At 43.3% G+C, this 13,867-nt stretch overlaps 1 protein-coding gene and 1 pseudogene across 6 annotated transcripts in view; both read left to right on the plus strand.

The window, feature by feature from the left end:
• Window positions 1-13,867, plus strand: part of Ogdh (oxoglutarate dehydrogenase) — a 76,735-nt gene that overhangs the window by 23,023 nt on the left and 39,845 nt on the right. For 4 of the 6 annotated variants that reach the window (XM_052734457.1, XM_052734461.1, XM_052734458.1 and 1 more), the window contains exons 3-4: window positions 5,669-5,860; window positions 8,363-8,453. In XM_052734457.1, coding sequence (XP_052590417.1) covers window positions 5,669-5,860; window positions 8,363-8,453 — 283 coding nt within the window. Of the gene's footprint in view, window positions 1-5,668; window positions 5,861-8,362; window positions 8,454-8,573; window positions 8,677-13,867 lie in introns of all 6 variants that reach the window. The other 2 variants (XM_052734462.1, XM_052734460.1) reach the window with 1 other exon arrangement.
• Window positions 10,664-13,291, plus strand: LOC128108202 (protein SGT1 homolog; annotated as a pseudogene).

Below are 13,867 nucleotides of genomic sequence, written 5' to 3' on the forward strand. Positions count from 1 at the left end.
ACTGACACGGAGACTTAATTATAAATGCTTGGCCGATAGCTTAGGCTTATTACTAACTAGTTCTTCCAACTTAAATTAGCCCATTTCTATTAATCTATTTGCTGCCCTGAGGCTCGTGGCTTTTACCTCTTCTGTAGGTCCTGCCTCCTTTCCTGCTGGCTGGCGACTCCTCTGACTTCACCCTTCTTCTTATCAACATTCTCTCCACCCTGAAAATCCTGCCTAGCTGTTAGCCAATCAGCTTAAAAAAAAAAAAAACAACTATGAGAGCAACACATTTTCACAATGTACAGAAGGATTATTCCACAGTAGGTATGGTGTATTTTAAGAATTTAAGAGTGTTTTAGAAGCTGGGCTGTGGTGGCACATGCCTTTAATCCCAGCACTTAGGAGGCTGAGGCAGACAGATGTCTGTGTTCTAGGCCAACCTAAGCTACAAAGTAAATTCCTGGCCAGTTGGCCATAGTGAGACCCTATCTAAAAAACAAAGTGTGGGGACTGGGGTTGTAGCTACAGTTGTTTTTCTAAGACTGTTTTTCTAAGCACAAAGTCCTCCAGCACTGCATAAACCAGGTAAGGTGGCACACAAATTGGAATCCCAGCATTCTAGAGGAGTAAAGGCAAGGGATGATGGTGGCACACCCCTTTAATCCCAGCACTGGGGAGGCAGAGGCAGGCAAATCTCTGTGAGTTCCAGGCTAGCCTGATCTACAACGCAAGTTCCAGGACAGCTAGGATTGTTTCATAGAGAAACCCTGTCTTGAAAAATCAAAAAAGAAAAAAGGTCAAGGTCATCCTCAGCTACATAGCAAGTTTAAGAGCAGCCTGAGACACATGAGACCTTGTTAGAAAATAAAGGAAGAAATCATACTTCGGATTTAGTTCAATGGTAGAGAGCCTGCTTGGTCTATGAGAGGCTCTGGGTTTGGTTCCCCAGCCCTGAGGGGTGCTATGAAAGTAAAAAGAAGGTGGTTTGGGTTGTGTTGTTCTTCATGCGCTACTTACTGTCAAGGTTATGCTACTCTTCATGCAGCCCTAAGACTCTGAGTGTCAGAGTTGGACTAAATGAGCCAGCTACAGGAGCTAGTTTGGAGTGATATAGAGAGTCTTCTTCAGGGTATAGTGGGAGGAGCTGCTTGTCAGCATGCAGTGTTGGGATGGGATAGGGTGGGATTGTCTCCTGCCCAGTTTGCTGCTACATTGGAGAGACTTCTGCTGAAGGCCTGGGTATAGGCCAGGGAGAGCTAGCTAATGATTTCTTGGACTGAGTATTTGAAGATGGACCACTAAACCATGTGGTCCATGGTCATTTCTTCTGGACTGATACCCAATGTGCTGTTATTGATCACCTCTGCTGCTAAAACAAGCACCTATAGCCAAAGTATGCAGTCTTCATTAATGTCTGCCTCCAGAAGGAGGATGGCAAACCAAAGTATGCTGGCATTGCTCATTCCTGATTCCAAATGTAGGGAGCTCTGTTGGGCCTACTGGAAAGGCTCCATGAAGTCCGAAGCACCTGGGGCTATCCATCGAGTTTTGTGGATAGCCATCTTCTAGATGTCTTGTATAGAAACTGGCAGGGTCGGAATGGGATGTTAACAGCCCTCTCTTCCATTTTCCCCCACTCAGGTAGAAATATTGCTCTCTCCCACATTAGAGAAAGAGCCAGAGTGAGTTTTGGTGAAAGCCAAATTGGTAGAGGAAGATTAAGGTTATGGTTTTGAGAAATTTACATCCTGGATTTGTGTTGCAAACACTTGGATAATATCTTTTGAAAAGTAAAGTTGTAACTTCTTTTTTGTTTGTTTCTTTTGTTTTTAGAGACAGGTTTTTCTGTATAGCCTTGGCTGCTCTGGAACTCACTTTGTAGACCTGGCTGACCTCAAACTCTGAGATCTTAAGGGCATGCACTACCACCCCTCAACTCTGTAACCTCTTTTTTTCATGTCTCAGACAATCAGCTTATGTCTGAATGTTTCTATAGTAGGTTTCATGGTAGGTACCTGAAAAGAACATCAGATCTGTCTTCCCCAGTGAATGCCCAGTTAATTAACCACAAAGGTAATAATTGTTAAAACATTTAAAAATTATCATTGGAGTATAGTTTATATAACACAAATGACACCATTAAAGTGGGCAGTGTTTTTACTATACTCACAAGGCTATGCAATCATACTCCCAGTATTTTTTTTATGCTTGTTGGTTTTAGGACAGTGTTTTACCGTGGAGCCTTGGCTTACCTAAAACTCACTATGTAGACTAGGCTGGCTTCTAACTCACAGAGATTCACCTTGGCTCTGCCTCCTAGGTGGGAGAGTTAAAGGTTTGCACTACCATGCCCAGCCCAAATGGTTTGTTTTTAAACAGTTTTCTTTTTTTGAGATTTATTTATTTTCATGTGCATTGGTGTTTTACCTGCATGTACACCTGTGAGGGTGTCAGATCCTCTGGAACTGGAGTTAACAGACAGTTGTGAGCTGCCATGTGAGTGCTGGGAATTGAACCCAGGTCCTCTGGAAGAGCAGACTTAACTCTCTAGCTCCCTTCTCATTTTTTTTTTTAAATGAATACAAAGAAGTATGTTCTTACTATAGACTGTTATAAGCATTTTAGGAAAGTCTTTTTTTTTAAAATTTATCCCCCCCGCCCATGCCATTTATTGAAGGAGGGAGGAGGTCTTAAATACAGGCTTACAGCACAATGGGAGAACCCCAGAGGGCAGAAGTTTGCTACCAATGTTTTATAATCTTGCATCTAAGCTGTTAACGCCCATTATGCAGGATACACAGACAAGGAACTTCCCTTAAGCATTCAGGAGGGTGGAACCCAGCAGGGAATTAGCATAGGGAGGATATCAAGGGCAAGGTCAGCAAGCAAGGCAACAGTTACCCAAAACGGGGGCCAGAACCCTACAGGTCCCCCTTTTACTAGAAAATGAGCTTCTGACTTAGGTTGCATGGGACGTAAGCAGGTCACCTTACCTGTCATGGAGACGCCTGCCCAGGCCACACAGGCACTCTGTCTTAGGTTGGTGAGCGCTCCCCAGGTATTACCCATCTCTGAATACTCATTATCATACAGGCTCAGTCATGTGTGAGCTGCAGAGTTAACTGCTGCCAAAGATCTCAAAGTGGCGCTGGGCTTGCAATCTGTGTGTTCGACACAGAAAAGACCAACAGAAGTCCTAACCCACCCATAGCCAGTAGGCTAAAGGCAACTGAGCCATTCCCTTCCTTAATGAGCCTTATTGCAAATTGGAGTCCTTGTAAGATGGTATCCCAAAAGCAAATAGATCTTGAGTTTATAAATTTATAATTTTCAAAGCCAATCAAAATGTATATAACTATTGAATTAAATTTATCATGTCCAATAGAATGAAAAATTAACTAACTGTGGTAGCTACTTTTGCTGCCAGGGTCTCCACTGTGCTAGCTGTAATAAGTGTAGGGTTTTGTTTTGTTTTATGTATACAGTGTTCTGCCTGCACACATCCCTGCAGGCCAGAAGAGGGCACCAGATCTTATTACAGATGGTTGTAAGCCAACATGTGGTTGGTGGGAATTGAACTCAGGACCTTTGGAAGAGCAGCCAGTGCTCTTAACCTCTGAGCCATCTCTCCAGCCCAGGAAAGTCTTCATAAGTATTTTAGAATGAGAGGCTGCTCTGCTCTCTAAGAGGCTATCAGGCCTTTGTGTAGTTGCAGGGAGCTTCCTGGTTTATGTACCAAGAGCATATAGATATATTCATAAATCAGATATATTGGTGCCTGGACACTATCATGAAAGAGCTAAGTCTACAAAAACCAGATGACCAAATAGAGTGGGGGGTGAAGAAGAGGGTCACTGGCAGACACTTGCCTAGCATGTTTAGGGCCTGGGGTTTCATTCCTAGCATGATAAAACAATTTTTTTAAGACAAAGAACTTTAATGATCAATATTATGATTTATTGAGTCATCTTTACCTGCTACCCCCAGGCACAGACAGAATCGTTGATAGCCACTAACCTCCCCATACTACACCCACCCACCCCCCAAAAAACACACACCTGGGTAGTATCTTTGCAGAGTTCCTAGGAAAGTACGCATAAAAGTCTAGTAAGTTTTCACCCTGCATACTTTTTGAAGACAATCTAATCAGAGTTTACTGATGGGAAAGTTTAGAAACTCTGTTGCAGAGAAGACTTTCAAAGTTGTATAATGGTAGCATGAGCCTGTGATCCCAGCACTGGGAATAACAAAGCAAGGGGATCTCTGCTCTGCCAGCCAGCTCCCAAACAATGACACGGAGACTTATTAATTAGGAAACCCAACTAGCTCTTATAATCTAATCTGCTTCTATTAATCTCCCTTCACATGGCTTTTTTACTTCTCCATTTCTATATGTCCAACTTGTTTCATATCTCCTGCACACCTAGATTCTTGCTCCTAGTTTTCTCTCTCTCTGCCCAGAAGTCCTGCCTATACCTTCTGCCTAACTATTGGCCATTCAGCTTTTTATCACACCAATCACAGCAATACATCTTCACAGAGAGTACAAATGTTCCACAATAGAATTCAAAGCCAGTTTCAGCTAAATAGTGACTTCCTTAGTCAGATCCTGACTTCATGCTCACCACCAACACTATCATCCACAAAGACCCCATCTTTTAATGGTTGATTTTTTTTTTCCTTCTCAGTGGAAATAAGTCCTCATCTCTGATCTCTAAACTATTTTTGAGAGTTGACTTAGCAGTTAAGAGCACTAAGAGGACTTAGTTTGGTTCCCAACTATCTGGGCAGCTTAGAACTGCCTGGAACTCCATTTCCAGGGCATCCAGTGCCCTCTTCTGGCTTCCACAGGCACATAAACAGTGAACATACAGATACGCGAGCAGGCATGTTGTGGTAGTTTGAATGTAATTGGTCCCTATAATCTCAGGGATTGTCACTTATGGAGGTGTGGCTTTGTTGGAGTGGTTATGGCCTTGTTGAAGGAAGTGTGTGTGTGTGTGGCCTTTGATGAGTCCTGTGCTCAGAATACTGCCCAGTGTCTCAGTCAACTTCCTGTTGCCTTCAAGATGGAGGACTCTCAGCTCTAACACCACATATGCCTGCACACCACCATGCTCCCCACCATGATGATAATGGACTGAACCTCTGACCTGTAAGCAAGTCACCCCAATTAAATGGTTCCTTTATAAGAGTTACCGTGGGCATGGTGTCTCTTGACAGCAATGAAAACCCTAACTTAGACACATATCTACACAGAAAAATAAGTAAAATTTTAAAAACATATATCTTTAAATATTTTAAAATTTACATCTTGTGTGAGGTGAGTTCAGTAATATATAGCATATAATTTACAATACAAAATGCAGATTAAATTATTGAAGTCAGCCAGGTGGCAGTGTCACATGCCTTTAATCCCAGCACTTGGGAGGCAGAGACAGGTGGATCTCTGTGAGTTCAAGGCCAGCCTGGTCTACAGATGGAGATCCAGGACAGGCACCAAAACTACACAGAGAAACCCTGTCTCAAAGAACCAAAATAAATAGATAGGTAAAATTATTGAAATCTGAAGTAAATAAAACTAGAAATACAAGGAAATGACAGTGTTGCCTTCTTGTAGAGGATAGTTGTATATGGTATTTAGGGGAGAATCGCATAACTGTGTTCTTTTTGTCTTTAGTCATGGGATATTTTTTTCCGAAACACCAATGCTGGAGCCCCTCCTGGCACTGCCTACCAGAGTCCTCTTTCCCTGAGTCGAAGCTCCCTGGCTACCATGGCCCATGCACAGTCCCTGGTGGAGGCACAACCTAACGTCGACAAACTCGTGGAAGACCACTTGGCAGTGCAGTCTCTCATCAGGGCATATCAGGTGAGCAGTGGCTGTCCATCAATATCATACAAGATGCAGTATTCCCTAGGCCTTTCTGGATGTGCATTGTTTTACTTCTCTTCCAAATGCCAACTATTTCCTTCCTGCTTTGGTCTTATAGAGGCAAATATCAAATATACAAGAGAAAAGAAGCAAAACTACCATAATTGAGCAAATCTTCCACTTTAATGGTCTGTCTCATAATAGCTCCTGATTTCTGTTTGTAAATAGGCAAGTCAGTACGTGGGCATGGCAGGGTTGCAGAGTTAGTGAGAAGAGCAGTGCTATGGGATGGATGGATGTCCCATCTCAGGTAAATCCATGCCGGGCGGCGGTGGTGCACACCTTTAGTCCCAGCACTCGGAAGGCAAAGCCAGGCGGATCTCTGTGAGTTTGAGGCCAGCCTAGTCTACAGAGGAGATCCAGGAAAGGCACCAAAACTACAGGAGAAACCCTGTCAGGGGGGTAAAAAAAAGTAAATCCATACAGTTTAGAGACAGAAGCCAGAGAGTAGGGAAGAGGACCTGAGTCTGCAAAATGTGGGTGAGGCAAGGATGTTATATCTAAATTCTGCCAGCAAGCAGCTAGCCTCATCAGATATGTTCAGCAGAACTGGACTCTTTTTTTCCTGGCTTTTCTCCATCTAAACAGAGTAACCAAAGATCTTCCTCCCTGGCCACCTCTGTTGGGGAGCCAGAGTTCAGACGTTAAAGTTTGAGTAGATCCAAGGAGGAAAGGTACAGAAAAATAAACTAGGTAGCTTCCTTCCAGGACCTCCAGTGAGAGTCCAGGCCCCACTGCCTACTCTAGCATGGATGCAGCAGTAGCATCTAGGAGCTTGCGCTGAGCTCTGGTTTCTGCCTCGTGCTTCAGTTTCCTGGTGGTGGTTGTACAGGAAGGTCCTGGGTCCTCAGTCTTTTTCCGGCTGCACTCTTCAAGGAGAACTTCTTCTTGGGACACGTGTGCTAACATGGGGAGGAGATGGACAGAATGCTATAAATGCTATAGCCCTGACCATACAGCATTTAGATGTTGGCTCCAGTAACATTTTTAATCTAGTTTCTAGTGACTTCTCACCATCTGCTGTTCTTCTCAAATTGCTAGCAAGAACTGTGACAGAAACATTCCTAACTAAAAAACAAAAACAAAATAAAAACACTTAAACTTGAAGGAATTTTCTGAGTGTGGTGGCACACATGTTTAATTCTAGCACTCAGGAGGCAGAGGCAGGTGGGCCTCTGTGATTTTTTTTTTTTTTTGGCCACCCTGGTCTGCATAGCAAGTTCCAGGCCAATTAGGGGCTACATAGTAGTAGACCCTGTCTCAAAAATAAATATATTTAAAAAAAATTTTTAAATGGGATTTCCCCATCCTCTACTCTCCTTTGTTTTGATGGTGCTGGAGATTGGATGCAGCCCATGGGTACACAAGTGGTTCGCAGTGCTCTACCACTGAGCTCTACCCCAGCCTCCTATTTTTAATTTTGTATTATTTTGTGTTAATGGTTAATTCGCTTGTATGTATATGTACCACACATGTACCTGGTGCCCATGGAGGCCAGAGAGGGAATTGGATCCTCTGGAACTAGAGTTACAGATGTTTGTTAGCCTCCATGTAGATGCTGGGAATGGAACCTGGGGCCTCTGGAAGACCGGTGCTCTTTAAGTGCTGAGCCACCTCTCTAGCCCCCTCTTCTGTTTTTTTAAATAGTTCGATCAAGTGCCTTAAACCAATGTAGTAGTGGAAGATTGAGTTCTATGTGTGACCTAGTCTGCAGCATTAGGGCCAGAGCCCTTAGTCCTCCACACACTTGGATATATAAGAAAAGCAAACCTTCCCTTAATAAGATAGCACCTTGTCTATACTCTTTCAGTCACAGCCAACACCTAAGCCTGCGTTTTCGTCCGCAGGGAAATAATTGTCTTTACACTAGAGTAACAGTTCTCCCAGCATATCTCATTTCCATTGATCTAGAAAAACTGTGAGGATCCCCAAGATACAGTTCATTTTTAAATAGCCAAGTTTATTATAACTTGAGAAATACATTCCTTTTTTTATTCTTGTAAAAGGGCATTTATGTGTAATAATGATTTGGGTTGTTTGGGTTTTTTTTGATTGTTTTTGTGTGTGTGCTTTACTGGAAGTTGAACCTATGGCCTTGAGTTTTGCTAAGCAAGTGCTCTACCATGAACTATATATATCCTTAGCTCTCTTACGTTGAGCCAGGATCTCACTAAGTTGTCCAGGCAGGTCTTGAATTTTTAATTCTGTGCTTCAATCTTGTAAGTAGCTTAGATTATAGGTCTGTGCTACCAGGCCCAGCTCACAGTAATGCATTTTAAGATAAACTGTTTTATGCTGTTTTTTTAAGAACTAATTCTGTTTTATGGGTTCACTGAGCTATGTTCCTTTCTGAGAAAGATTTGTATGAAGTATAACTCTTTTACCCCTTCCTGCAGCTTCCTGGATCTGCTTAATGACTTGCTTGTATTATTATTCCAGGTCAGGGGTCACCACATTGCAAAACTTGATCCTCTCGGAATTAGTTGTGTAAATTTTGATGATGCTCCGGTAACTGTTTCTTCAAACGTGGGTGAGAATTAATATGTAAATGCTAATTTTAATGTAATTTTACTTTTTTTTGCCCCTTCCCTCTTTTTTTTCTCCTGTCCTTTTGTGTGTGTCCTCCCTCTCATTGTTGGCCCACTCATAGATACGAGGGCACCATGTAGCGCAGCTGGACCCCCTGGGGATTTTGGATGCTGATCTGGACTCCTCCGTGCCCGCTGACATTATCTCATCCACAGACAAACTTGGTGAGGGTCTGCGAGCAGTCAGCTGCGCTGCTTGAGCTCCTCTCGCTGCGCACAGCCTGTGCTAGCCAGATATCCAGACAGGAGGGAAAGGCTCTTAAGTTTCCTTCGTTCTGATCACTTGAAATTGAGCAGTCATGTAGTCTTAGTGTATTTTAAGGGTATTATTTTTACCTTAATTTTCAGCCAGATTATTCAAGTCTCAATCTGGAAAATAAAATTTCAAAGGAAGGGTCTGTGACACTGCTTCAGAGAATAGCTCTTCTGGCTCCAGCTTTCCATATCCTGCACAACACTGCCTTTTGTAAGGCCACTGATCAGCCTTGCAAGGCTGCTGTTGAAATGGCTGTCCGTTCTGGAATATGGTGGGGCCTGCTTGGGCTGGAGGATGTTCATATCCCTAAGGAACGAATTCCAGAGCAAGGTGTACAGTTTGGGTTTCCTGATTTATAAATGCTGGTGATCACACCGAGGAAACTTTGGAAGGCATTCCCTACAGCGTCAGGAGGTCAGGGCCTTTGGGAGGTGCATGTGTGGAGAACAATTGGGGTTTTGTCACTGTTACCAGAAGATAAGCGAGCCTGTACCTGGTCCTCCTTGTGAGGCGAATGGGCATTGCGGTGCTCACTGCAGCTGCTTCCAGAGTTAATCTGCTTATGTCACCGTGCTGCTAACCTATACTAAAGGAATGATGATGTGACTAATTATGAAATGACCAGAGTGTTCACAGTAGGCACCTTGCATGCTAATGAAATCAATGATCACCTACTTGCTAATACTCTTGGGGAGAAGATGAAATTAGTGTCCTTGAAGGCACTGTGAGGAATAGTCTCTGGGGCTCTGCACATACCCTGTGGTCTTACAGGTATTGCTGAGTTGTAACCAAGGATTTGGATGTTAATCGGACATTATTGATGTTGAATTGGTGATGGCAGTTTATAAATTGTTCTTTAGTTCTCAAGAACATGCTGAGATATTACAGGATTTTCTCCATTTATATGTCCTTTAGCAGATTTAGGAAATGTATAGAAAAACAAACCTTTTTCTTGTTTATCGACACAAAAAACTTTTGTGACCTCAAAAGGTATTAGTGGGTACTCCCCACTCAGTGGGTAGACATATCACTCAGGGGTAAGAGCACTTGCTGTGCAAGCATGAAGACCTGAGTTCAGATCCCAAGTGCCCATGTAAAAAACCCCATGGCCACGTGAGCCTGTAACTCTAGCATTGTACAGGGTGGAGACGGGAAGATCTCTGGGACTTTGTTGTTGTTAGCCTAGCTTCAGGTTGAGTGAAAGACCCTGTCTCAAGGAAATAAGGCAGAGATACCCAATGCCCTCCTCTGGTCTCTTTGAGTGCATGTGCACATGTACATGCACACACACAGACACACACACACATACAACAAAAACAAAAACAAAAACTGAAAGGTATAAATAGACTTCTCCCCACCAGCAAGTAAGCAATCAATACCATCTGGGTTTCTTCTTATTTAATTCAATTCTGATAGATGGTTCCATGAAAAGAATTGTTTGTGGTGAACTCCAGAATAGAGAAAATCTGGAAAAGATTAGGGTTTTCTGATCCGTGTTGGGTAAGAGGAATTCTGGCTTCTATGGCCTGAATTAGGGAAGAAATTGTGAGGCTGGCTAGATGGTTCAGCAGGTAAAGGTGCTTGGTGCCAGGCCTGACAGCCTGAGTTTAGTCCCTGGACCCACATGGTGGAAAAAGAATGGACTCCTGCAAGTAGTCCTCTGACCTGCTCACTCTCACTGTGGCATGTACATGCATCCAGACAGACAGACAGACAGACAGACACACAAATAAATATAAAAGACAACATAACTTCTCTCTACCTGGAGATGGAATCAGATCCAGGATGGGGTCTCCCTTCCCAAGACTGCTTCCATCAGACTGTTCAAATGGCCTTTTTTTTTTTTTTTTTTTTTTTTTTGGTTTTTTGAGACAGGGTTTCTCTGTGTAGCTTTGCGCCTTTCCTGGAACTCACTTGGTAGCCCAGGCTGGCCTCGAACTCACAGAGATCCGCCTGGCTCTGCCTCCCGAGTGCTGGGATTAAAGGCGTGCGCCACCACCGCCCGGCTCAAATGGCCTTTTTTAAGGCAGGATCTCTATGTAGACCAGGCTGACCTCAAACTCAGAGAGATCCACCTGTCTCTGCCTTCCAAGTGCTGGGTTAAAGGTTTGTGCCCCTATAACAGGATGTTCAAAAAGCTTACAGAACCCAGAAAAACACTTGCATATATTTACCAGCTAGCTTATTATAAAGGCTATTTTAAGAACATAAATAATCAGTCAGATGGAGAGAAGCTGAGGGCTAGTCTGGAAGTGCCTCAGATGCTCTGTTCCATGGAGTTGGAGTGGACACCATCTTGGCATGTAGACAAAATTTTGAACAGCTACCATAAGTTTTGCAGTACATAGTCTGCAGAACACTGTCCTCATGGGCTTCTCTGGAGACTGTATTGCACAGGTGTGATCAAAGCAAGGACAGTCATGCTAAAATGTAGTTGAATGCCAAGGGTAGGACATAATACTTACCTATTTCTCAGCACTCCTTCCTCTTAGGCATAGGGCAGGACCCTTCTGAAATGAGGCCTTAACTATTATCAGAGGGTAGATCAAGGAATTTATGGTCAGTTGTGCTAGGAAGACTAGGTTTTGGACCCACTTGAGTAAGAGGACCCACTTGAGTCTTCTTACTGTGGCCTTACTTGGGGAGAACATTACGGGGCAAGAACCATTAACAAAAACATGGATATAAAATAACACAGGAGGAAAGTGTAGAGAAACTCCCTGAATGTGACCAAATAGGACCAGATTCTGATTGTAGACTTGAGTGTGAGTTCAGCCTTGCTCCCAGATTCAGTGGTAAGACCTTTGACATAAGCTGCAGTCTCTTTGCACAGTTCCTGGGTGGTCTTAGTGCTTCCTTCCGTCATGTCATCCTTTAGTGTGAAAACTCTTGCTCACTATCTCCCAGCCTCTCCTTCCTGTTTGAATCACATCAGTTCCGTGAATGCTCCAAAGCCTCCTGGACCTGTAGGGTCTCCTCCATGTGCCTGGGTCAGGGTAAAACTCTGACGGTGGACTTCTTACTCCCTTTGTGAGCAGAGACCTTTCAGGAACCTCTTCTCTCAGGACCACCTCCTACATCAGTCAAGCTAGAGACCACAAAATGCTAGTTTCCCATTTGTGATAAGACATTTGTACTAGAGAGAAGCAGATGAGAAAAAAAACTGGCCTTTTTCTATACCACTGGAATCTGCATTAACGTGTACCTCTCTCAGTCTGCACATTAGAATAATTGGGGACCCTCAAGCTATCTTCTGTTCCCCTCAGAATGTGTAAATCAAGGCAAGCTGTAGGGATCCCAGCCTAGCAGTCTTTGAAGGGTAAAAATCCTTAAGGAATTCCAACAAAGCCAGCCCCCTGAGTCCATATTGCACCGGTCTGCTCTGCCCTCCCTCTTCCTTCCTGGGCCTTGCCTCATATCCACTTTGCATGTGTCCTCAGTGTTTCTGTGCTTCTGTGAGAATCACAGTTGAGGACTTCATAAATCATAAAGCTCAAGTGCATAGAAGTGGTTCAGGGTAACCAAGGTAGGAAACGCTCGGGCCGAAGCTTTAGTGGCCCTTAGGGATGACGGCAGCTGCAGCAGGACCTGCAGTGTCCCAGCGGTTTTTCCAGAGCTTCTCAGATGCTCTGATCGACGAGGACCCCCAGGCGGCGTTAGAGGAGCTGACTAAGGCTTTGGAACAGATGGGAAATATTGCGATGGTATTGCTGATGTAAAGAAGTCTCTTGAACTCAATCCAAATAATCCTACTGCTTTCCTGAGGAAAGGGATGTGTGAATACCATGAAAAAGACTATGCTTCTGCTTTAGACACTTTTGCAGAAGAAATTAGATAGTGCAAATGCAAACTTTGCAATCTGGATTAAAAGGTGCCAGGAGACTCAGAATAGATCAGAATCTGAAGTGTCTGCATCTCAGAGAACTCAGTCAAAAATCAAATATGACTGCTATCAAACGGAATCTCAAGTAATCATTATACGTATGATCAAGAATATTCAGAAGAATGATGTAAATGTGGAATTTTCAGAAAAAGAGTTGTCTGCTTTGGTGAAACTCCTTTCTGGAGAAGATTACAATTGAAGCTGAGGTTGCTTCACCCTGTAGTGCCGGAGCAGAGCACGTTTAAAGTACTTTCAACAAAGATTGAAATTAAAATGAAAAAGCCAGCGGCTGTGAGATAGGAAAAGCTAGAGGGGCAAGGAGATGAGACCACACCAAAACAGTTCACAGCAGATGTGAAGAACCTGTATCCATCATCATCTCATTATACCAGGAACTGGGTTAAGCTGGTTGGTGAGATCAAAGAGGAAGAGAAGAATGAGAAGCTGGAGGGTGACGCAGCTTTAAACAAGTTATTTCAGCAGATCTAATCAGATGGTTCCGATGAAGTGAAATGAGCCATGAACAAATCATTTATGGAGTCTGGTGGTACAGTCTTGAGTACCAACTGGTCTGATGTAGGTAAAAGAAAAGTTGAAATCAACGCCCCCCTCCTGATGATATGGAATGGAAACAGTACTAAATAAATCAATTTGCTATCACAGTTAAAAAAAAAAAAAAAAAAAAAAAAAAAAAAAAAAAAAGTGGCTCAGAGCTCGCTGAAATCCTCTAACAACTTGTGACCAGGAGCATGTGGATGCACTAAGTCAGGGATGAGAGAAAAGCACAGTTTGATTTGATGCTGTGTTTTTTGTTTTTTTTAATATTTATTGTTTACTCATTTTTATTTCATGTGCACTGGTGTTTTGCTTGCATGTATATCTATGTGAGGGTCTCAGATTCCCTGAAACTGGAGTTACAGACAGCCATGAGCTGCCATGTGGGTGCTGGGAATTGAACTCAGGTCCTCTGGTAGAGCAGTCAGTGCTCTTTGCCGCTGAGCCATCTCTCCAGCCCTCTGTTGGTTTTTTTTTTTAAGATAGCATCTCATGCCACCCAGGCTGGCCTAGAACTTGCTCTGTAACCAAGGTTGGCTTTGAACTCCTGATTTTCCTGTTTCCACCTCCCAGGTTCTGGGATTACAAAGATGTGCCACTTGATCCTGTAATTTTTTTTTTATTTTAATCAGAAAAATTATAAAGCCCTAAGCAGGTTTTTA

Source organism: Peromyscus californicus, unplaced genomic scaffold (assembly GCF_007827085.1).
Source record: "Peromyscus californicus insignis strain IS unplaced genomic scaffold, ASM782708v3 Scaffold_13__1_contigs__length_99412109, whole genome shotgun sequence".
Lineage (NCBI taxonomy): Eukaryota > Metazoa > Chordata > Mammalia > Rodentia > Cricetidae > Peromyscus > Peromyscus californicus.